Source organism: Ochlerotatus camptorhynchus, unplaced genomic scaffold, assembly GCF_037179485.1.
Source record: "Ochlerotatus camptorhynchus isolate MF236.1 unplaced genomic scaffold, CSIRO-AGI_Acam_v1.1 ptg000336l, whole genome shotgun sequence".
Lineage (NCBI taxonomy): Eukaryota > Metazoa > Arthropoda > Insecta > Diptera > Culicidae > Ochlerotatus > Ochlerotatus camptorhynchus.
Genome location: NW_027040824.1, coordinates 927,505 through 953,708, shown reverse-complemented (window position 1 = coordinate 953,708; position 26,204 = coordinate 927,505). Strand labels below are relative to the sequence as shown.

At 37.2% G+C, this 26,204-nt stretch overlaps 1 protein-coding gene across 21 annotated transcripts in view; it reads left to right on the top strand.

Annotated features, from left to right (window-relative positions):
- The first annotated feature begins 1,028 nt into the window (after window positions 1–1,028).
- The window catches only part of tmod (tropomodulin), a 212,476-nt gene continuing 187,300 nt past the window's right edge, over window positions 1,029–26,204 (top strand). For 11 of the 21 annotated variants that reach the window (XM_065231016.1, XM_065231008.1, XM_065231001.1 and 8 more), the window contains exons 1-2: window positions 1,029–1,318; window positions 16,459–16,736. In XM_065231016.1, coding sequence (XP_065087088.1) covers window positions 16,659–16,736 — 78 coding nt within the window. In that variant the 5' untranslated portion in view covers window positions 1,029–1,318; window positions 16,459–16,658. Of the gene's footprint in view, window positions 1,384–16,011; window positions 16,030–16,054; window positions 16,238–16,266; window positions 16,286–16,458; window positions 16,737–26,204 lie in introns of those variants that run through there. The other 10 variants (XM_065231022.1, XM_065231021.1, XM_065231023.1 and 7 more) reach the window with 8 other exon arrangements.

Here is a 26,204-nt window from a genome sequence, read left to right as displayed (position 1 = left end):
CAATGCGAAATAAAGACTATGAGGAGGTGTGATACATCAAATCCAACAGGAAATCTGTGTTTAGAAGGATCATATTAATTTTCAAGATAGGCATTTAAATTCAATCAAATTGATCATGAGCCAAAAAATATGTTTCATTAAAGTCGGGGTTGGTACAATATTTTTCGGCCCCGACTCCGACTCATCATGCTCAAACAGTCCTGCTCGAAAAAAAAACCCTTTCATTTGTATAATTTTTGTGTGGATAAAGCTAAATTTATTTCTATGAACCTGGAGTTGTGTTGGATGGTAAAATGTTTAAAAGTATAGGATCTCCTGCCTTTTTTCTATCCTCCTATTCTTCTACAGTTGACATTGATTGGGGTATATCTTGAAAACGAAGTCCAATCAATTCCAATCTGATATATACAAATTGCTTAAGTTTAACGTTATACAGATAAAGATAAACATTTCAAAATGTCGCATTTTATATGAAATAGGGTTTAAGAGGTAAATACACCATCGATAGGCCAATATTTAATAATGACTGTAGTACTTTTTTATGTTAATACAGAAGGTTAGATTAAAGTTTACCTAGCTCATAAGTGTAAATGTATCAAGATTTAATATAAATTCTATAAGTTGCGATGGTTTCTTTAGTCGAGTATTAGTACAAGACACTGAAAAAGTTTGCACATTATAGACGAAATATTCGTATCTGTCAAGGCTCAGCAATTAAGGTTGTGAAATTAAATGGAAATTACTAATCCTTCTCTCTTTCTTTGTATGTTAAAAATAGGTTTACTGGCCATTTAAAATTGTAAAACTCTACAATAACAAAGAAATCAACATTGTAAGACCCCCCGACTCGTCCGCTGCCTCAAGTATTTTGTCTTAATTATCATTTTAATGTTCTAAACTTCTCTTCCTTCATTGTTTCACTATACGCAATCCTCAATCGAGAACGAGAGGAAATATATTGGAGAAAAGAAAGCAAGTATGCACAACTAAATCTGCGCAATTTTCTTTTCATTTCGAGATTTGTCCTCGTGAACCTCGCGTCGGTTTCCTTGTCCGGGTGGGAAAAGTGCCGATTTTATCGGTTTTGTTCTCCGTCAACGGCCTCGTCGTTCGAGAACGTCAATCCGCCCTTCGGTAAACGATCTCCAAGTGCAACGCAGGAAACGCGGCAACCGAAGGAAAAGCGTGCGAGTGTGTCTGTCGCGTCAAGTTTCCAGAACAAAGGCCACGAGTTCGCCGTTTGCCACTGCTAGGGTGGAGGAAAATAAATTTCCAACCCATCGAGTCAGCTCAGTCACTCAGCGGTTCATCAGTCTCAGTAAGTTAGTTGCACGAGAAACGGGTCTCTGCTGGTCTCGCAGCAGGTTTCTTGAATCCTAAGACGTGCGTGAAAATTTGACTTATGAAACATAGTAAACACGAACGAGGGGACATTTCGACAATATATATATTCATGCAAAGGCACCCTCCCTGCTGTAGCTACGAAAGAAGACTCCCCAAAGTGTGAATAAGAAGAAAAGAAGACTGTGGCTGTGACGGAGCTATCAGAAGAAAAGATTGATTTCTTCAAAAAATGAGCAAAACTAAAAGAAAACAGTGACAAGAAGATGCACGCTTGCGCGAGCGGATGTGATGTGAATCCCGTGCAGCTGGGATTGGTGCAAAAGATGAGCGAGAAGAGAAAGAGAAGGAATCTTCTACGTCAGTGAGAGAAACAAAAAAAAAACGTATAAACCCTACTGAACAGATCTGTGAAGAAACGAGGCGCGATAGTTTATTAATATAATATTTAATAATTAATTAAAATGATGGCTAGTACACACAAGTACACGCTATGTGGGTGATCGTTGAAGGACGAATGAGACGAGGTAGAAACGTGGATGCAGTGGTGAGCTAAAGATGAAAGATTCGATTTGCCAACTGCACAGTGTTGCCATGTGGAGACTGATTGGGTACTTCGTGAAGAATATTACTGCACCTGCTAAATGTGGTTCATTGACCTTGCCTTGCACGGACAATAGCAAATAAATTTGATAAGTTCTGGAGTAAAATAATAATGCAATGTTTACATGATCTTCAAGCAGTCCTCGTGTAAAGTTATCGCCTTTACACGAGGAGTGGATATCTTACGGTTGTATGATTAAATGGGGTTATTTCCATAAGCTAATTAATTATGTTTTTGATTACGTATACTTTCAACAATTGAGACTAAAATGTTATTATCTATTGGAAAGTGTCCATCTTATGTGTTATCTTTATTTTTTTTATTAAATTATTACACCATAACGAAATTTTTAGAAGTTCGCATCTTTGGATCCTTTTGCTGTTGTTTGAAAATTCAGGTCGGAAGTTTTGAAAAAGCGATCCATGCACAATCAATATAAATTTCGGCTATAATTCAACTTTTTTTTCCTTGATTTGCTTACCGTCGATCTTGTTTTCCGTGCTGAACACCGATGCTACCGACGCTAGGGAGGCAGCTCCCACACCTCGACCCTACCACCTATCCATCAATTCATATACCGGGGACCAACGGCTTTACTTCCCATCCGAAGAAAAGGCGTGACTAGAGATTTTATGCTTCAGAAAATCATGGCGACGGCGACTGGGATTGAACCCAGGCCTTTTGGGGTGAGACGCAATCACGCTTACCACTACACCACCGTTGCCGCTAATTCAACACTTCAAAATAAATATTCCTATACTTTTTCTCTCTGTCCAACCAGACCCCAAGGAACATTTTACGTTTTATCAAATACTACAAGGTTGCTATAAACCCTGGTCAAGACAGCTTTGCCTTTTTTAACATCCACAAAAACCTCATTAAAACAAAAATCTGTCTTGTTGGGCCACGCTGGAAAAGGGTTTGAAGGCTATATTTTCAAACCTGGTTTTTACCGGCTGGTTTCGATTTAGGGTTAATTGCTGGATTTATCAATTGATTTGACACCCTGTATTCAACGCTTTCTTATAATAATTATGATTGAATTCGATAATTCATTAAAAATACTTTTGTTTCAATCTCTAAACATCCAACAAAAACCTTAATTAAAACAATAAAATGCAGTACATTAAATGTTATGGAAATAGCTAAATAGATTGCACGTATCCAAAAAATAGATATGTTAGCAATACAAAAAAATAATTGAACCACTGAAATTTATTTTGTATTGGTCAAAAAATACTTTACTACAGTCGAAAATACATTCACATTCACTAAGTTAGTAGCTTAAAAAAGTAACCAAGTCACTCACTTGCAGTCCTGATATAATTAAAACACTACCTGTGGGCAACATTTCATAAAATTTTGAGATTTCGACTCAAGGACGAAGCTAGATTTCAAACTAAGAGGGGGGGGGGAGCGAGGGGCGATTTATTTTTACTATGGGGGATTTGGTCGAATGCCAGTAAGCCAAGCGCTTTAATATTGCTGAGTTAATGGAGGACAGTCACCACAGCCTCCTTCCCCTTCTCTATGTTTCGACTACGCCTATGTTTCGGTCCATTTTGTCTGATAGTTAAAATAGCCCCACCACCTGGGTACTGCGGAATCAATCGATTTTATTTTGCAAGCCAATTGAAAACTGCTAGTAATTAGTATCGAACTGATTTGCTCTTTTTCAGTTGAATCCCGTCAAAAACTCTGAGTTAGAAATGCTCGAGCTCCCATGACTCTAATACAGTTTGTTTGCATTCTTGTTTTGCCAGAATATCTTTTATTGGAATTGGAATCCAGCTGACTCATCAAAATTGTGCTGGTTTTTATGTTTTCTTCATCGAGCGTGTTGGTTTCGATTGTAGAGCTTATAATTAATAATGTGTTTCGAAAAAGTATGATTGATTTCAATGAGAGGACAATGCATGACGATGGATAAGAAGAGTAACTTTGGCTCCCGTTTGACAGTTCACATTGGTTCCCAGTTGACAAGCATATTGAGTGAGTCCGCAGTACCCAACCCACCACACAGATTATGAAACTAGAAGATCCAAACTATGATCCAAAGGAAAAATGTTTAAGGTACATTTACTTTTTACAAAAGTCGCACTGCACTGATTATTCAAATCATCATCCAAACTCATTTGCAGGAGATGGCTGGTTTGTTTTCAATCAAAACGTGACGTAAACGCCATTGATAATATTTTATGTATTCCAATCATAAAGAAGAACCCTGAATTTTAAAGGCCCAAGCGCAATGTGGGCGGAAGCGGAACGGAAACGGAAAGTTTGACAGTTGTCACAAATGGCATCAAGATGCCTAACCGAAGTCGATTTGATTCTAACTAGTTTTCAATCCGACAAGTAGGCTTACTCAGATCGGGCTTTTCCGCTGGCATTGCGCTTGGGCCTTAAGAGTCTGATTTTACGGCTTCACATTTACTTCACTAAGTAGGCAGCTCTGTTGTTGTTGTTGGTACCTTTTTCAAAGCTTTCCTAGAAATTCTAGGATGATACCTAGTATATTCAGAAAACATTCGAAAGAAAATTGTATTGAATATTTCAAGGAGTCGTTTAAGAAATAGAAGTTCAAGGAAATTCTTACAAGAATTAATGCCAAGAGTTTTCTAGAGAAAATCTTTCGACTCTTATGTTTAGAGTGTTCTGCGGAGAAATCCTTTGAAAATTTGTGACCATTTAACCATTTAATGTCGATAAACAAAGTGAGTGGAGACCAGAGTTTGAGGTACTGTTTAACAAATATGGGCAGGGGGCGATGGAAATCAAAAAAACACTTAAAAACTATAAATGTAGTTTTACCGAAAGTCCCTAATACCATATTAAAAAGTTGTGAAACACCAAAACTTTTGCTAATATCACCGTGAAATTCGTGATGATTTAGACACAATTTATAGTGGCGCCGGTGGTGTAGTGGTAAGGTGATTACTTTTCACCCCAGCAGGCCTGGGTTCAATCCCAGTCGGCGCCGCCGGGATGTTCTGAGGCATAACATCTCTGATCACGTCTTCCTTCGGAAGGGAAGTAAAGCCGTTGGTCCCCGGTTCATGAGTTGATGGGTCGATAGGTAGGGTCCAGGTGTGGGAGCTGCCTCCCAGCCGTTTGTAGCATTGGTGCTCAGCACGGAAAACAAGATCAACGGACAACAAATCAAGGAAAACAAAAATTGACGCAATCTATTTATAAATGGCTTGAGGCGATTATTTTCAATTATCAACTTCAATCATCCTGACTAATGATTCCTAATAATAAAAATGTAAGGTATGGTGTTATGAGGTACTTTGATGTTTTTATACATTCATGTTATAGGGTCTAATGTTGGCCTATGGATCTAAAGATTGGCCCATCGATAAAAGTCTTCTGTTCTTAAATTTTTCATAGAAAAATACGTCATCTGGACAATACAAACGGATATTTCTGGTTGCTAGTGAAGGATTGTCGAAAAATGCTTGCCTTCGAAATTTATGTTCAAGCCCAATATTAGGGACACTTAGGCCGATATTAGGGACATTAAACCCAGTTTGAACTTTGCACTTACCAGAAAATTGTCGAAAGAAGCATTACATTTACGTTTTATCTAATCCCATTCAAGCAATCAACCATGCGTTTCCTTCAAATGCACTTCAAAGTACTCCCATCGTAGGGAAGAAGGGGTAAGAACACCCGATAGAGTAAGACGGACCACTGCCGGTTTTGTATGAAATCTTGAAGATTATTACAAATATTCAAAGCAGGAAAGATTTACAACATGTTTTTATCATTCAAATGAACACAAACTTCTCGTTCGGTCAGTCTTTCACCATCTAATTTCAAAAACAACAAATTTATGGATTTTTTGAAGAAAAACGTTTCTGATGTTTTCTGGCACCTTTCCCATACTTATTCTGTGGCTGTCATTGGCGTAAATATGTCCCCAGATCTAAAGTTGGCCCACCCCAAAGAATTAAAAAAAAAATATACCGAAGCTATGGAGGGTAAATGTTGATTTTTTTAAACATTTAAAATTCTGTGAAGAAGCTTTTCTGACCTTCAAAATAATACAGATTAAACCTATTGTTTTTTTCAATACTTGGAAAAATCTCCAAAGAACTTTATTGAAATCATATTGAATATCCATGAATATCAACTAAGATCTATGAAACTCATAAGAAAGTTCCTGTACTTCTATAAAGTATCATTAACTCAATTACATGAACTCAAATAAAGCATCCTGAACTTCATCCCAACCCTGAGCTTCTATGAATTTCCCTACATTTTTTTAATGTTCTGTGCATCGCTGAAAACTTACGTGCACTTCTACGAAGTTTTCCGAACTTATACGATTTGTTTATAGCTTGCATCTAAATGTTTACCAATATTACTGAACTTGTAAATATTTCTCATTAGCGGCGCCGGTGGTGTAGTGGTAAGCGTGATTACCTCTCACCCCAGCAGGCCTGGGTTCAATCCCAGTCGGCGCCGCCGGGATGTTCTGAGGCATAACATCTCTGATCACGCCTTCCTTCGGAAGGGAAGTAAAGCCGTTGGTCCCCGGTTCATGAGTTGATGGGTCGATAGGTAGGTAGGGTCCAGGTGTGGGAGCTGCCTCTCTGGCGTCGGTAGCATTGGTGCTCAGCACGGAAAACAAGATCGACGGAAAACAAATCAAAGGAAAAAAAAAAAAAAAAAAAAAATATTTCTCATTTTCTCATTTACCTCTGGGAACGTCCTTGATCTGAGAACATCATGTTGAATTTCTGCAATATTCCCATCTACAAAACTCCCTGAATTTTTCATTAGTTCTCGAAAATCTACCCATGCTACAATGAAGTTCCCTGCACTTCTACATAGTTCCTTGCTCTTCAAAGAAGTTTTGCGAGGTTTCTCGATTTTCTGTTTAGTTCGCTTAATTTGTACAAAGATCACTGGACAACTATAAATTTGCTGTACTTCTATGGAGCTTTCCGTACATTAAAGAATTTCGTTTATTTCCTGAAGTTCTAAGAAAAATAGAATTTCTATGCCATTCTTCAAATTATTCTAAATGAACTTATTTAAGAAGTGCTAAAGACAGAAGAAGGTCCCAGAGTTTTAATAAAATATTTTGCAATAAAACAAAGTTTGATTAACTTCATTTAAGTTTCCCAAGCTTGTACATGTTCCCCACTTTTATGAAATTTGCCAAAAGCAATTGACCACTTTGATTTCATAAAACTGCACCAACGAATTTCTATTTTTTTATGAAACGCACCAATGCACAGTGGTCCAGAACGGAAAAATACATGGAAATTAGGTTTTCCGCAAAATCTACTGGTTGTAGCGTTTTGATGTCTCGAAAAGAATGGTTGATAATAAAAAAGAGCATTTTTTCATTGGATCAGTCATTAGGGTGATTCAGTTTTAGGGTGACTTCGGAAATCTAACTCTTCAGGGAAATTTTTGGGAACATTTTTTACTTCTTTAAAGTTGTAGAGGATGCAAAAGTAAGCAACTTTGCCCAAGACGTCAAATTTTTATCTCATCATCTACGTAGTCTGCGAACTGAAACAACTAGAAGGTTAGGGTGATTCATGAAAAAAACAGTTTTTTCACCATAACCTTTTTTGCTTTGTATTTAGAGAGAACTATTTTTCCAAACACTTTTAGAACTTTAAAAAACACATATTTTGATAACCTAGTTATGACGTTTGGACTACTGAATCAAAAGATATAGTCATTTTAAGGTTTGAAACAAGTATTTTTCAAACTAATATAACTTTGAAACGCGCAAGCCAATTGCAAATCTATTGAAAGTAATGGAAAGAAGAAGTTTGGTTCTATAAAAATGGCAGAGGTTTCATTTTTTAAACTTGATATATTTGAATTAGAAAATTGTCATTTTTTAAGGAAAAAAGCCATAGAACATGAATAAAAGTGGCAATAACCGGTCATTCACCGAAGACAGTAGAGTTTTACCGGGTTTTATGAACAGCAGATCAAGTCGGTAAAATTTTCAAATGACCGTTAAACGTGATAAATCAATAAATTTGACAAATTTTATTTTTTTATAGCTAAATGTGGTAAGCTACACAAAGTCTGTACAAGTTCGGAAAACATTTCCAAACTTTTATCGAACAGTTCTGTAATTCAAAATTTACCGATCGGTAGAGGCCTGGATTAGTGTGCATAACAAATGAACTATGTTTACCAATGAAATCAAATGAAAACTATTGTTGTTGATATTTTATGTAGCTGGTTTTGCCAAATTTGGTGAAAACAAGCTTACCGAAGACTTAAATGGGCAATAAAGCAATTTCTTTTACATTTTTGTATAATTTTATTCATAAATATAGGGGTGGCACTCTTGCCCCGTGTGAGTTTTTAAGAAAATTATCTTTGGCCAATTATAGCATAGAGGTAACTCTAAGACTAGAAGGTCCCGAAATAACATGCTCAACTTTTTGGGTCAGCTCTGGTACGCTCTTCGGTCCCAAGCTAATCGATTCACCCCTCGAAACATAGGAAAAAAAACCAATAACCCCTCATTTTATCTGTCAAACGTTCATAGCGAATCAAAACAAACATTGTGTAGTAGTAGAATTTCGACTAGAATGGGGTACGTTTATCGTTTGCTTGGGACCAATAGGCTAGTCAAGTAGTGAGCCAATTTAAAATCGTTAGTTTCGTATTGATTGTTGATTATAGGGAATAGTTATAAATTCTTTGTTATTGGTGTTTCAATATTTCATTAATAGTGATGCCTCAATGCAAGAATTGTAGAAAACAATATTGGGAAATTCCAAAATCCTTAATTTATGATGTCTAATTATTATAAGTAATTTCTATTTTTGACACATCAGCACAAAACGTTGTTTTGCAATTTTTGTAATACTTCATTTTGGACAGAACTTTCTATAATGCTGCATAGGAACACCATTCATAGTGTCATGGGTGAATTAGCATTGAAAACATGTTTATTTTCAAAACTATAGAGGGTGGCACTCTTGCCCCATATGGCACTCTAGCCCCACCCGACCCTTCTTACGGTGTGTGATGTGGGTGTGTAGTGTGAGGGGGCCGGCCGGCGACGTTGGGATCAAGCTTCTGAGGGGTTGATGCTGCTGGCGATGATGGTTACAATCGGGTGATCTTCGAGCTAGCTTCTAGCACTCGTTCCACGACGAGCTGGGAAAACTGCAGGCTTGTACGATCGGTCCACGTTCAATTTTGTTTTAGTTCATTTTATTGATAACCTTGATCGTTATAAAAAAATTAAAAATTAAATAATTGCTCAATCACCGCAACTAATTCCCTTTAATTTGTTTGTATCAAAAATTTCAGCTCAGAACGAGTTGTCAAAACATTTTTTTGTGAGCAAACAGCTTAGATTAGTTTTCACTATTATTTTACAATAGTTTTTAGCAGTTCTTAGGAGGAGTGACCGAATTAAAAAAATGATACCTCTGTCATTTATTCAGAAAATATAGAACCAATTTTTTTCAGTACTTTCAATAGATTTGCAATTGTCTTGCGCGTTTTAAAGTTATATTAGTTTGAAAAATACTTGTTTCAAACCTTAAAATGACTATATCTTTTGATTCAATGGTCCAAACGTCATAATTAGGTGATCAAAATGTGTGTTTTTTAAAGTTCTAAAAGTGTTTTGAAAAATAGCTTTCTCTAAATACAAAGCAAAAAAGGTTATGGTCAAAAAACTGTTTTTTCATGAATCACCCTAACCTTCTAGTTGTTTCAGTTCGTAGACTACGTAGATGATGAGATAAAAATTTGACGTTTTCGACAAAGTTGCTTACTTTTGCATCCTCTACAACTTTGAACAAGTAAAAAAAAGTTCCCAAAAATTTCCCTGAAGAGTTACATTTTCGAAGTCATCCTAAAACTGAATCACCCTAATGACTGATAAAATGACGCTTTTTTATTATCAACAATTCTTTGCAAGACATCAAAACGCTACAACCAGTAGATTTTGCGAAAAACCCAATTTCCATGTATTTTTCCGCTCTGGACCACTGTGCAATGTTGGCTACTTTTCTCGTGGTTCTAGAAGAAAAATTCTCAAAATAATGTTTTATTTCAAAGTTTGAGTGGTAGTAAACGTCATTTTAACTGCTCGAATGAAGTGCTTAATTCGAAGGTCACCAAATGTATATTAAAGGGTGATTCACTTTTAAAAATGGAAACGATTAACGATTGAACGTTTGCATGATTTTTGATATCAGTATATTCCAGGTATACTGCATACATAACCTTCAACTAAGCATACTTGATTTCACTCTTTAACTTAAATTAGCAGCCACATTTGAACCACAGCTGGCACGCACGTTTTAGTTCCAGCACTTTTGGAGTCCTGGCGATGTGTCTAAGCTCTGATATTGATCGGAATTTCCCTGCATGGTTCTTTTTTACCACTACAATGATGCGAAAAATAAATGTTTCATTCTTTCGAAGAGATTTCAGTTTCTAAAAGGTAACACACGAATTTAAACAGATGCTCCATTTTCATGTCCATGGCTGCTTGAAATCGAAAACGAATGAAGTTTCAAATCGTACGATCAATACAAGCTGATATTTGTACACACTTTAAAACAAAAATACTTGAACATATACCCATTTTATTCTGAATCACCCTGTAGATTTCAAGCATTTATAAGATTTCACTTGAACATTGAAATTTAAAGAAAGTCAATGAAGGTAGAGAAACATGCCTAAGTTTAAACGAGCTTCTCCAAATTTCTACAAATTTCTATAATGTTTGCTGACGTTCTACTAAATAATTTCCATTTATAAGAAGTTTGCTGACCACCAGAACATCTCCTGAACTTCTACGCAGTTCCTTAAGTTCGCAGTGCCTAAGGTGCTTTGAAATTTCTGAAGATTTATGAAGTTTCTTGAAGCAATAACTATAACATTCATTAAACTTTTTAAAAATTTCCCAACAATCTTCGAAGTTCCCAAGTTCCTAAGAAGGTACATGACTTTTTGTAAAACCCCCATACTACCGATGGTTTATGTTTTATGTTAAGTCAGCTAGGGCTCAACATTCTAGTTACGCCTATGGCGACTGTTGATAAAGGAATGTACAAATGTATGATATAGTGAAAATATACAATAGGGGAAATGTAGGTAACGTAGGCCTAAATGTCCCTAATTTGGGCCCATACATAAATTCAGCAATCGACTAAATTTTCAATAGCGACCAAAAATATCCATTAGTACCGTCCCAATGACACGTTCATCTAGATAAAATTGATAAATAGCAGATTTTAAGCGATGAGTCCAATATTAGATCCATAGGCCAACATTAGAGCCATTTTCGTTATTATAAAAAATGTAAGGGGTAAAACGGGGTAAAAGCGACTGAAACTGAAATGATGTGTTTACAGGTCAAGTGTTAAGTGATATTCATTTCTGATTGTTATAATCGAGAATAAAAACCAGATTTCATCCACCTTTGGTTACATGTGACAATTCTCACTCATTTATATTCTGACACAAAAAATAATTTCGTTTTGCTCCCTGGTGGTATCCGGAACATGCCCGTGTGTGGCCAGTGCTGTGGTTGTGGGTATTTACGGGTAGTCGATGACTACTTAGCTCAAAACCGAAAAAAATGTTTACAAAATTGGTAAATTATAGCAATCCAATCTTGAAAAAAAAAATTATATACGTTTAAATGAGAGAAAAACCGCACTCAAACGTTAAATATTAAAAATACACTGCACGTAAGTCGGTTGCCAGTGTTCGACACTTGCGTCCGCGATGAACAAGTTGGAGGAGAATTAAAAAAAAAAATTAAATGACTATCGTCTCTGAAGTACATGATCAGGTGTAAAATTTCACGCTGGTTAGCGCTCCTGGTAGACAAATTCAGGGAAGAAATGAAAGAAATTTAGATGGCTCCCTGATAAACATGTTCAGGTGAAATATGATCCAAATCGTTAAATTTGAAATGACTGCGCCTCTGACATCCACAGGGAAAACTAAATTTGACGTGGTTAGCATGATTAAAATCGTTAGCGAAATCACTTCAGAAGGTACTGAATCACTTCAGAAAAGTTTGGACTCACCTCGGAAAATGCTGAATAACTTTAGAAATGTTTTCAATCACTTCGGAAAATCCTGTATCACTTCGAAATGTATAAGAAATGTTCAAAATTATTTCGAAACGTATTGAAACGATTGAGAATAGTTTGGGATCACTCAAGAAAGCACTAAATCACTGTATAAATGTCACGTCATACTTCAGAAACATTCTAAATCACTTTGGAATGCCCTGAATCATTGAGGAAAGTTCACTTCGGAAATAATTGAATCACTTCGGAAAATACGGAATAACTTCAGGATTGTCGGAATCACTTTGGAAGTACTGAATTGCTTTAGAAAAGTTCATGATCACTTCGGAAAGTACTGAATCACTTCAGAAAAATTCGGATTCTATTCAAAAAGTAGAAAGTTTAAAATAGCTGAAAGTACTGAATCACTTCAGAAAAATTCATAATCTCTTCGAAATCACACTTGAATCACTTCAGACAATTTCAGATTCACTTTGGAAAGTACTACTACTAGTAAGAGCTGAATCACTTGTGAAAAGTTTGAAATCACTTCTGAAAGTACTGAACCTCTTCAGAAAACCTCGGAGATTCTTGAATGACTTAAGAAAATGTCTGAATCTCTTAGGAAAATACTGTATCTGTCCAGAAAGCTTGCGATCACTTCCGAAAGAACTGAATCATTTTGGGAAGAACAAAATCACTTCACAAAACCTCGGAAAGTTCTCTATCAATTCGCTCAAGTTTGCAATCAGTTCCTCAAGAACTGAATTACTTTGTTATAACTGAATCACTTCAGAATAGTTTGAAATCCCTTCAAAAAATGTTATATCACTCCAGAAAAATCCTACACGGCGAATGAGAACAACCCAAATTTGAGAATAGTTCACTAATAATCGTCAAAAGTGCAGGAACTCAGCGATGAGTCAAATTTTCTCATGGTTTCCTGTGGAAATCCTAAAAAATCTGCCGGAAAATGAGGAAATTGACGAAAATTTTATTCAGTCTCGGAGTAGTACCAATAGACTGAGTGAATCCAATCTTTACTTCTCTCAAATTCAGGAATTTTTCCCTGGAAATCCTGGAAAAACCTGGGAAAACATGAAGCAAATTTACTCATCGCTGAGTTCCTGCACTTTTGGCGATTATGAGTGAACTAAACTCAAATTTGGGTCGTTCTCATCCGCCGTGTAATTACTTTGCGGAGCACAGAATCATTCATAAAAAGTTATAAATCTCTTCGGAAAGTACGGAATTTTTTTTTAGACTATCACAGAATCTGTACTTTAAGACTGAATTACTGCATAAAAGCTTGAACGCACTTCAGAAAGTGCTGAATCACTTCGGTACTTACAGACATAAGTAAGCATGCGGTTGATATTCCGTTATTGCCAGGTCATCTGTGTTGCACAGAGAAGCAACAAACGATGCATGGAACTAGCATGCATCTGCATTGTGTAAAAACTAGTGATCTCCTACTTTACAATAGGCAATAACACCACCGGCCGCGTCCAAATGTAAGTCAATCAAGGAATGGAAATGAATGAGTTGACGTGATTCTAGCTCTATTGCAAACCGAGAAATTCTCCGCACATTCACGAATTTTTCAATACTTTTTCAATTAATTAATTAATTTAGCTTTATTTAGGAGGCTTTCAGCCTTAGGCTGGTTCGCCTCCATACTTTTTCAACAAGATTCACTTAAGGTAGTATTAGCATTCAATTGTGACACATCGAAATAGGTCTCGATTTTGACAACATAGATGAAGTATAGCCAACTCTCCACAGCTCGATGTCCACTAACTCGATATCGATTTATAGAACTGTCAAAGGATTTGGTTTTTTTTCTCAAAACTTTGTTTTGCCCACGGAAAATTTCTAGAAATGAATCACATTTTTTCCTAAAATTAGAAGAAACTCGAGTATGATATGAGATAAATATGTACACAAAAATGATGGTGCTTGGAAAACGCCGTTGATTTTGATGGAACTTTTAGAAATTAAGAATAATTTCAAGAAGGATAAAGGGACTTTGTAGATATTTAAGAAACTGAATGCCACCTTCGCCACCTGTAGAGTATGGTGCTGCTCATCGTGCAGCAGCGATAAAGTACAAATGTTTTGCGAAGTACCATATCAACTAGATAATACACTATTTTAAACAACGTCATCATTGTCAGGGGCGGACGCATCGCTATTATTTTAGGCAGATTTTTATTTCAAGTGCGCACCCAAGCAACATTGCAAGCTTTATTGAGGTTTTATAGCATGCTACAAGTCTAAATCATGGACTACAGAACCCTCATAAAACCCAAATTGTTACTTGGGCAGAGTGGGTTGTGTGCGACAACTTAGCTCACATTTAAGGAACACAGCACTGGTGTGGTCCACTGTACTCAATATTACCACCAATGACAATGTTTTTGAGTTCTAATGTTCGGGGTTCTACACATCAATCGCAGGATCGTTTTTGAGTCCATATGATATTGATCACTACTCTGGAGCAGGGTTGCTTCCACTCACTTGCTTTAAAAAAATATTTTTCGGAATTATGCAATCATTAGATGTTATAATGGTATGTTGTACTTTTAAGTAACAGGAAGAGGGTGTTAAGTATGTGTTTGACTCATAAAACCTGTCAATTTCGCTTTCAGAGCGTCAAAATCGGCGATCTTATGATTCGTGAGCGTTCACTCTGAGTGAGCGCTCACGAGTCGTGAAATCGCTGATTGTGACGCACTGAAAGCAATATTGACAGATTTTATGTGTCAAACATATACTTCATGACCTCTTCTTGTAACTTACAAATACTAATTAGCATTATACTATTTCATGATTTCATAATTCTGAAAAACATATTTTTATAGCAAGTGAGTGGAAGTAACCCTGCTCTGGAGGTACCCGGAACATTTTCGAATGTAGCCCTGAGCACACAACATGACTCCTATCGATCATATTTTCGGAATCTCATGTGATTTTATGAGCCAAATTATGGGTTTCTATCGGTTTTGATCATTTCCAAGCCTATGCACACCAGCCCTCTGGTCTCCGGAACTGTTCCGATCATATCATCGAAACCAGTTTACCGATTCTAAAGATATTCAGTCACGATCTATGTGACCACAGTACCTTTCACCTACCATTTGTTACGTCCAATTAAGTGCAGTGGTTGCTAAAAAGTCCGTCGTGGTCCGTGTAACCTCGTTGGTGGTCCTTCTTACCCCGTTTTTCGATCGTTCCAAAAATTGATGAAAAAGCCTTAAAAATGTGATAAATCAGACAATTTTATAACTTGGGTTCATAGAACCGCTTATTCATATGTAGCATAGCAAAATGCAAAATTCGTTACTCATGTTGAGCCACTAAATGTATTGCTTAGGGTGGCGGTCATATCCCGTCTTCTCCTTTCAGGTCTGCCATGCCAAATTCAAAAGTGCTGTGGGTATGATTTAATTCTACGGAATCAGGAAGCAAAAGCCCACCCACAATCGATTCGTTTGCGTTCCGTTGACAGATAGCCCGCTGGATAACTGTCAAATGCACTCAAACGCAAACGCAACGTATCCATTGTGGATGGCCCTTAGGGCTTCGAAAAGCCACTTTCAACTTCAGCAGACCATTTGGAAAATTTCCTCCTTCTATCGATTAACTTTGGAAGTAAAGCCCACAAATTGACCTGTCTGAATGGAGAAATTTCCACATGGATCAATTTTGTTTTCCAATCTACGTCAACCAGCTGACGGCTGGGGTGACGATAGTATTCACCATCTCTGTTCATCTCTCACGATCGCGATGTGCCTCTCTCTTTCTCTCTCACTCGTACTGTTTGTGCTCATTCTGTCAGCGCAAACCGTGTTATGATTGTATGTTTTGGCCTGTAGTGCAAATTTTCCTACAAACTCACCATCATTGCCCAGTCGCGCCAGAGAGTTGCGTCGTATGTTTGTACGAGTTTGTTGAATTTTCCCACCACCCAGAAACGTGAGAGCGTGGTGAGCTCCACAGCCTGACAGTTGTTCTATTTTTTCGTCTTATTCACAGCGTAGAGTAAGAAACGAACGGGAGGACGACGATCAGTAGTGATCTATGCGCAAAAAAAAAAGAACGAACGAAAGACGGTCACAGTGATTTGATACTTGATGCTGAAGGGATTACGCCGCCGCGGCTTGTAGCTCTGTGGAAGTGTTTGGGGAGTCACACTTGCCTAGTAGAAACAGAAAACGTGGACAGGTGGTCAATAAAAAAAAAGTTCACAGTGTGACCCTTTGCCTAGTCTCCGTTGTTTTTTTTTTCGTCTCTCCAAGTAAGATAGAAAATCACAAGAAAAAGTGCTGAGTGCGTGCGTGAAAAAAGGAAAGCGCGAGAGATGAAAACGGAAAATTTATGAGTTTATTTATGTAACACATAATAATAGAGAAAATTTGCTCTTGAATGAAAAAAAAGTAAAAAAATGTGATTTTGGTCTTCTTGTTGCAGGAGTAAATTTTCGAGTGTTTCAGCTTTGAAGAGTGCAGAGTGTGTATAAAGCTAGTGGCTCGTAAAAAGGAAAACGATATTGCGAAAAATTTGCAGCTGAGCTAAGATATAAAAAAAAAGTGAAACAGAGTGAGTGAGCAGTGAGTTTCCATCTGCAGCTGATCGGTGAGAAATTGAAGCAAGGATTAGTCGCTGGCGCCATGGCGGACACCTACGATGAATATGAAGAAACGCACACCGTTACGAGGAATTCGGTGACCACCTTCAAGATTGAGGAAGTAAGTAGAACGTAAATATGAGTTCTTTCTTAATAGCTTTGATATTGGGAACATAATTGTTGGGGTTATGCATGAACTGTACAGTGCTGCCATCTGTGGGTAAGTTAGGTCCATTGGCTGTTTCTGTTTATATAGACATTTATTGATAACTGTACGGTAGCGATTGCTGGTAAAGGGGATTATTTACCACCCTGAAATTTAATGGTTTGTTAATCGTTGCACAAACAGAAATCTGAATTATGCATTTTAAGAACTACCATCACCATTGCTTTGTCCTTTTGAAAGATTTAGGTTAACTGGCAATGAAAAGCAAATCGTCAAAGAAAGAAAAGAACACATTCAAGAAAACTTCAGAAAGAAATTGGGACTCCTTGTGGATTTTCCAAAACCAGACTTTGGAAATTTGGATGGCAACACTAGTCTAAGATTCTTTGCTGATCCGGAAACCGCTGCTCAAATAACAGGTTTGATTTTAAGTTGATCTACCGGCTTAAAGTTATATTGGAGACACTAGCTAGTGGTTTTAAAATTGATACGGAAAAATTTACTCAAAAAAAAAAAGCGGAGACATACGACTGTATCCATGGTATCCGATGACTCCAATTCTGCATAAAGTCTTAATCCACATTTATAGAACATGTACTGCTACCAATAGGGCAGTTGTCAGAAGAAGCTATAACGTGGATGTACTGAATAGACTTCTGCTTAGTTCTGTCCTGAAATCACAGGTAAACAACGTAATTATTATCATACGTGAAAGTAAATAAATCCTTTGGTTTGTTTTTTTCCGTCGATCTTGTTTTCCGTGCTGAGCACCAATGCTACCGACGTGCCAGGAAGGCAGCTCCCACACCTGGACCCTACCTATCGACCCATCAACTCATGAACCGGGGACCAACGGCTTTACTTCCCATCCGAAGGAAGGCGTGATCAGAGATGTTATGCCTCAGAACATCCCGGCGGCGCCGACTGGGATTGAACCCAGGCCTGCTGGGGTGAGAGGTAATCACGCTTACCACTACACCACCGGTGCCGTTAAAAGTAAATAAGTATTATTTAAGGATTACTAAGATCCCCGCGAAAAAAGTCAAGGGTTTTGACGACAGCAACATTGCAAATGTTACTCTCAGAGGACTTCATGCAAGAAAGCGAAGATCGGCTGGAAAACATTAGAGATGGAAGAAACATATGAAACAAACGTTTCTAATGAACAAGAAAATGTCTTCTCAAATTAATTTTTTTCGTTTAATTTCATTTGCTTTTCAACTTGTTTTTTTGTTTTTGTTTTTGAATTGTTAAATATGTTGTTGCTGCGTAATACTCAGGGTAATATAACTATTTTCTTAAGGTGAAAGTTGATGGAATCCACAAATGGCCGCTATAATGTTTATTTTGCCTTGCCACTTTGAATTTTTGGCGCCTCGAATTTCCGAAACTACAAAGTTTCCGTGCATGAAATTGTAATGACATGTATGCTGCAGTTCAGCAAAAGAGTGATTATAATTTGGCACACGAAATCCTTTTAGTTTCTGAGATCGTTGCCGCCAAAAATTCGAAGTGGTAAGGCAAAATAAACAAAATAGCCATTTGTGGATTCTATCGATTTGCGCCTTAAATCTCAAATCTAAATATAAATATCTTGTTCTTTTTTAGCTTAACTTATTTTACAATGACTGATTGTAAAACGTAAAAAAAAATCTTCAATATTTTATTTACCTATAATTTTTTAGCGCTGCAGCCAAAATAATAGCATCATTTTTAGCAGATTTTCATGTAAATTAGCCTACTTTTATGTAATTTTATTTTGTTATATTCAATTAAGCTAATATTGTTATGTAGAGCCAAACTGTGGTGAATTTTGCTTGTACAAAAAATAATTTAATATAAGGATCTTGAAATGTTTCGAATATCAAAAACGCTATTATTTTAAACATTTATAACCATATTGCCAATTTCTCCACGAGTTTCAAAAAGTTCACGGAACATTCAGCGTATTTGTGGTTCGGTGTCAACATTTCAGCTCAATTGATCATAACAGAACAAAGTTACAACATGTCAAATTTGGCAAGTTTGTAAATAAAGTTCGACCTTTCGTGCTTTTTTATTGACCGCAGGTGTAAGTGTATTTTTATATTTTTTATTTAAAATATTATTAGTTCCCAACATTTCATCCTTTGACGGTAACTTAATCCGAAGTAAGTTAAGTATTGTTATTAACAATAATACAAAACATGTCCTTTTTTAATCAAACAATTTTATAATCCTTGAATAATAAGATGTATGTGACAAGTTAGAGCGGTTAAATATTTTTGGCCAGCTAGAATTAATAAATACCCCACTGTGCGTCGATGGGATACCCGTTTGTGAGATGAATGTTGGCTCGTCTGAGAACCAAACGAAGTACAGCTGGATGGTTTTTGCTCTTAAGGAGCAAGCGTTCCAGGTGACGATAGTTATCCAAACCGATACTTGATGATAATCTTACTAAGTACTTGGATCTGCTCGGGCTTATTGCGGCAGTTACGAAGAGCACCGGTCATGTTGCCGAAAATTACCATCAGTTCATCCACTGAGAACAGATTGTGATTGTTGGTTGTCTCCAGAATCCAGAGCTTTGTCCAGCAGAAGATCCAGACGTTTGTGGTGGAAGCGATTTGACAGAACCTTTTGTAGACGAACTTTTCGGCTGCTCTCCCTCTGCCACTATCCTTGCGTAATCAGTTTTCACCGACCTCTGATCAGATCGATGATATCCGTGCGAGAGAATATAGATTCATTCCATCCGTACGCTCTTGTGATTAGTTCGTGAAATATTCCTATTTTGTTCGTTAAATTTCTTAATTGTTTAACTATTTTCACTATTTGTACTACACACCAAAAAATGTCTGAATAGTGTCTCCGTCGAAAGACATGCTGCTTGACATATTTCCCATTAATGGTTTTGAAAAATAGGCGTTTGAAAACACTCCCCATTTGTGTTTCAAACCTCATTTTCAATTTCGTAATGTGACCCCTAGTATAAAAAAGAACGACGTTGTCCTACGTCTAACAAATTTCGATTAGTTTCACTCAATTTGGCTTCTTATTTTTTTACAATTAATTTATTTTTCAATTTAAAAATATGGAACCTTTACGGAACTGAAATTCTATATATGTTGTACAATGTTTCTAGCCTTCGCTTGGGAAACCATTTTTTAATCCGAGGTCCGGAGAGCCGAGAGTCTTATACCATTCGACTCAGCTTGAAGAGATCGGAAAATGTCGGAATGTGCGTGTGTACGTGTGTAAAAACATATTATGACTCGTGTTTCTCGGCAACCACTGCACTTAATTGGACGCAGCAACCAACAAATGAAAGGGGTCATGATCTCATGGAGAGATATTGTTTTTTTTTTAATCAGTAAACTGGTTCCGTAGATATGGCCGGAATATGTTCCATATTGTATGGACCATAAGCAAGGAATCAAGCATATCTCCAAATGTCAAAATGACAAGCGATCAACGAGCTGAACGATAACGCTATGTCAGAAATTAAAAGCAATAATGATATAATATTGTTTTTCCTTTTTTATGACAAACTGCCTCTGGAATATAGCTCGCTCGGGCCGGATGAAGGTATTGATCAAATTGTTGGCAAGCTGCTTCAAGAAAGTAGCGCCGAAGATGACACACGTGTGGTGATGGGAACTTTTTTGTTACCGTAAAACGGGGTAACATTGATAGTTTTTTAAAGTATATTCTAAATACCTTTTTACAGCAATGACTGTTTTTCAAATTTTATATTTTTAAAACAAGAACTGAGGATCCAAGAGTTAATTCGTCAGTAATATGTTGAACGAAAATTAAAGCATGTTTGCGAGCAACACGAAACACAACGGATGCAGTCAGCCGGACTGACTGAGTTTTGGTACTTCACGTTGCTACCAATTGGTTGAGTGTGGTGACTAGTGGAAGTGAACCGATTCACCGTTGTCACTCACTACTACGTACGAACTCCATGGAGAAGGAGGGAGTTTCTCGTCGAAGAGTGTGGGAAATAGAATATAAGATCAAGTTGTAAACATTGTAGGTTGTAGTATTAGAAATCAGTCCAAAATAGCAATCATCGCGATCGGTCGACCGGGGGCGAACCGGAACAATAATTTGTCTAGTTATAAGTAATATATGTAAGGTAATTAAATAAAATCAATTAGTGTTTTTAGTGAAAATAAATTGTGTGGAAATTGGTGTACTGTTCTGTTTGCGAAGGAAGGTCTACGGATGACGGAAGTCAACAGGATAAAATAAGGAAGATAGAACGAACGTTCGCCTGGCAGTGGAAGTCATCAACAATCGGTCGGGACGGTCCTCAACAAAGCATTTGCACTATTTTTTTAGTTTTGTGACCGAACTTCAGTATTTTGATTTGGGGTTACTTTGATAATGCTCGATGGATGTAGAAAAAATGACTGAAATTAAACAATTTAGTTCTTTTATTATGAAACTTTGAATGAGTATATAATCAGAAAACATCATAAGCAATAAGAATACAACATTGAATTTGTGATGGCTGTATCGGAAAAAAACATTTCATAAGGGGTCGTTCATTAATTATGTCACACATTTAGGGGAAGGGGGGTTTTTGAAAACTGTGACGAACCATACAAAAAAAAATTAAGTTTCATACAAAAAATGTGACAACGGGGGAGGGGGGTTGAAAATGGGCCAAATTTGCGTGACATAATTAATGCACCATCCCTAAGTGATGATTTGAGTGCTTTTTTCAAAAAGGCGAAACGGTTGAAAATGGTTTTTTAATATTTTTGTAAAATATGTAACACATACTATACAAAAACTATATACCATATCAACAGAAATACCCTAAGCTACAATATGGAACCAATGTTTCTTATTTTGAAAAAGCACAGCGAGTAAATTTATTCTTTATATTATACTATCAAAGTTACACGCATTATCAAAGATACCCCGTTTTACGGTACGTCTTTTCTCGATTCCGATCAAGTTGTGTCTCAGCCGTGTGCAAGCAATATCATTATCTTTCTACACCTCCGATCAAGCTATATTATAGAAAGAGTTTATCGTGGTAGTAGTAGCAAGCGTGTTCTCTTTATCGTTGGTTGCATTCTGTTTGGATTCGCTGGCCATGAGACTAAATATTACTAGAAACGAACCTATCAAATTACATTATAATTCAAATACTAGTTCAATTGAATCATTTTGAAGTACCCAGGATCACACTGTCCACATCTGGACATGTTCCGGGTACCACCGGGGAAGTGGCTAGTTTCTGACTAGGGTCAAAATCCAACATGCGATGCCTAAAATCATATGAGTATTGAAACCCAGTTCAATTGATATCATTTGAAGTGCCCAGGACCACATTGGCCACATCCAGACATGTTTCGGATACCTCCGAGGAAGTGGCAAGTCTTTAACCAGAGTAAAATTCCCATATGCGATACCTTAAATCACATGATTATTCAAAAACCAGTTCGATATATGTCATTCGGAGTGCCCAGGTTGCCACATTGGTCACATTCGGATATTTTCCGGATACTTCCGGGTAAGTGGCCAGTATCTGACTAGGGTCAAAATCAAATATGTGATACCTCAAATCACATGAGAAAACAAGTTCAATGGAAGTCATTTTCTAGTGCCCAGGACCATATTGGCTACATTTGGATATATTCCAGGGAAAATGGCCAGTTTTTAACTACACTCAAAAAGTTCCACATGTTTGATCGAAGTGTTTAACACTAGATTTTTTAAATGCACAATCACATTTACTTTAAGTGTATTTCACCTTGGTTCAATGTGTTATACACGTTAATTTCTGGTGTTTCAAACTTTGAAATGTTGAAAGTCTTACACTATCTATTCAAGTGAATTGCACATTGAATCACACTTTTGTTCAAAACAGATCGATGTAAAGTGTTTTGCATTTAAAAACGATGTGAATTACTTGCTCAGAAAGATAAACATCGAAAACAAGAGTTGTGACTTTATCCTGTTAACCCACCTCATAGGGGAAATTTATGTAATGTCGGCTTAAGTGTCGCTAATTTGGGCCCATACATAAATTCAGCAATCGACTAAATTTTCAATTGCAACTAAAAATATCCATTAGTACCATCCCAATGACGCGTTCATCTAGATACAATTCATAAATAGCAGATTTTTAGCGATGGGCCCAATCTTAGATCCATAGGCCAACATTAGAGCCATTTCCCCTGTATGAGAACAAACCTGGCACAGTGAGATCGAACGAAGACTCCGGTAGCAGCACACCCCAACAGTCCATGATCGAATCCCAAATCAGACCCATTTAAAAAGATATGTGAAAGCTCTGGCCTCTGGAAGTTTTGTTTATATATTTGTCGATTCATTTTAAGAGTCGGTAAAGTAGAAGTCTTATCGAGTAGAATATTGTAGAATATTGAAAATAGCGCAAAATTAAGTGTGAGACACATGATGATGAAATGTGCACACTTAATCTAGCTCGGTAAAATCTCCAACAGCCGATTTCCTCGGCATTTACTTTTGCTGATATCTCTGCAAAATATCATTTTGTTTGCTGATATCTCAGCAAAATCTTATTTGTTAGCTGAGTCTCAGCAATTGTTTAACTGAATCTCAGCAAAATAAATTGCAGAACTACTCGGCAGTTGGAATCTCGGCGAAAATATTTAAGTGTGTGGATTTTTTTGAGTGTAAGGTCAAAATCCATCATGCGATACCTTAAATCACATGAGAATGTATTTATTGTATATCATGAGTATGCGTATGAGCACTTTGTCAGTATGTCTATTAGTAAGAAGAGTCAGATCTCACCATAGGTAAATTAAGCGCTTCTAGAAGAGGGGGCCGAAATCAGGCAAATAAAGATGTATTTGATTTATTTATCTCCGAGGAAGATGCACTGCGATGACGGGTAAGTGCTCTGGATCTCTCTTGAGAGGACTGAAGGTTGATGGCAAATCTGCAACGAAACACAAAAAAAAGGGTTGGGACAATGATGAGAGGACCGATATTTAGATTTCTACATGAACAGACAAGACACTAGACCATTCTCAAACGATAGTAATTCTATCCATCAAATGTAATGATTGACGAAGGCAATGGCAGATTAGAAGCTTGTTGCGTCAAAAGAGTTTTCAACGTTGGAATCAACAAACCAATGGTGATCCTCATGGAGTCAGACATATTCAATGTTTCGATGATGCTATCCACAACTCAAGAAAACGCGAACATGAAAGTCCCTAGAGGCTATCCATATACCACGTAGACCGCAAAAGAATGCCTTTTGACTTACCTCTCTATCTTCATGGACAAGCATTAACATCCCGCATAAACGCGAACCATAACTTGACTTTACCGAAAATGGTTAAAAATTGTTTATAATCCCTGCTAAACTTTAAATAAAATGGCTATGGAACTTTACATAAACGTTTGTGTGATAAAGTTTGACCCTTATGTATTATGGTTTTTTTGGAAGTGGACCTTACAAATAAAGGGCGAACACGAAATTACTGCGACACATTCAACAGGGCATAACTTTTTTACCATTGGGTAAAAATCAACCAAATTTTGCACACTTTCTCATTGATGTGTATTGTTTACATGCTGTCAAACTCGAAGTCGTGTTTTTCGTTTCAACGAAAATGGAGGTGAACCAACGCGAGTTGAGAGAACAAATTCTTTCCAAACACCTGGAATTTCCTGACCTGTCGCACCGGCAGTTGGGAAAAATGTTGAACATTCACCATTCAACCGTCTCCAGAGTGTTGAAGCGGTTCCAGGAGCGGTTGACGTTGGACCACGGCAAAGGAGCTGGAAGAAAACCGGGACCGGAGAACAAAAAGACGGAGGGAAAGGTGAAGCGGATGATTAAAGCAAATCCCAACGTCTCAAGCCGTGATTTGGCTAAAAAGATCGGAATGTCGCAAAGCTACGTCCAGAATGCAAAGAAGAGAGCTGGACTACATACATACAAGGTACAGAACTTCCCAAACCGCGATGAGCGGCAACAATCGACGGCTAAAACTCGGGCACGGAAGCTCTACGAGAAGATGCTGACAAAATATGGCTGCTGTGTGATGGACGACGAAACGTATATAAAAGCCGATTTTAAGCAAATTCCGGGGTTGGAGTTTTTCACCGGCAATAGCAAGTTCGATGTGGACGAAAAATTTAAGAAGAAGAAAATGTCGAAGTTCGCCTCCAAATATCTCATTTGGCAGGCCATCTGCTCTTGTGGACTGAGGAGTGAGCCTTTCGTGACAAAGGGCACAGTAAATGGCGAGATCTACAAATCTGAGTGCCTCGAGAAGCGCCTTTTGCCGTTCTTGCAGCAGCACGACGAAGCTCCGCTATTTTGGCCAGATTTGGCATCATGCCACTATTCTAAAAGTGTCATGGAGTGGTATGAGGCGAATTCTGTCCATTTTGTTCCAAATGACATGAATCCGCCAAACTGTCCGGAGCTGCGCCCGGTGGAGCAGTACTGGGCAATAATGAAGCGGGAACATCGGAAGAGCAAGAAGGCAGTCAAAGACGAGAAGGACATGTTAAGAAAATGGAAAAAAAAAAACTGAGAAACTGGTACCGGATGACACTGTAAAGACTTTGATAGAGGGCATCAAGCGAAAATGCGTTCAATTTTACACTCAAGGTTCCATCGATTAACTTTTCTTTTGATTTTTGAAGTAAATATATGTATAAAACTACCCTAAAATTTTGGTTTGATTCTAAACATTATAAGAAAATTAGCATGACATTTTCGGTGTTGCAATAATTTCGTGTTCGCCCTTTAATGGGTTGCTAAGAATCATTAGCATTCCAAATTCTTGTTGTCTCCATACATTTTCGGAAAGCAAACTATATTAGAACCTTTTTATTTATTTTATAACTTTAATGGTTATGGTTATGGTAGTCAGTAAGGTCCATGGATGGTTTTGTAACATCAATCAACTTTATGTGTAATATATCGTGAATTGGTTATCAGTAATATACAGGCATTCCTTTCCCAAAAATGTATGGAGAAAACAAGAATTTGGAATGGTAATGGTTCATAACAACCCATTATTTGTAAGGTTCATTTCCAAAACAACAAAATCCATAAGGTTAAAAATTTATCACACAAACGTTCAGGTAAAGTTCCATAACCATTTCAGTTGAAGTTTAGCAGGGATTATAACAAATTTTCAACCATTTTCGGTAAGGTCAAGTAATGGTTCGCATTTATGCGGGATAGGCTCGAACCCTTCCACACTTCCCTGACTTTTGTCCACGCAGACTTTCTTTGTCAAGTAATCCTAAAAAAAATGTTGTGCTCATATCACTGCGAGCGTTACGAACACCTTGATCGTGTGTTGATATCACCTTTCATATCCCCTGATGACTATGATTGTTTTGCAAAATAAAATATCATACAGAAAACGACTGTAACAAAGGCATTCACATTCATTA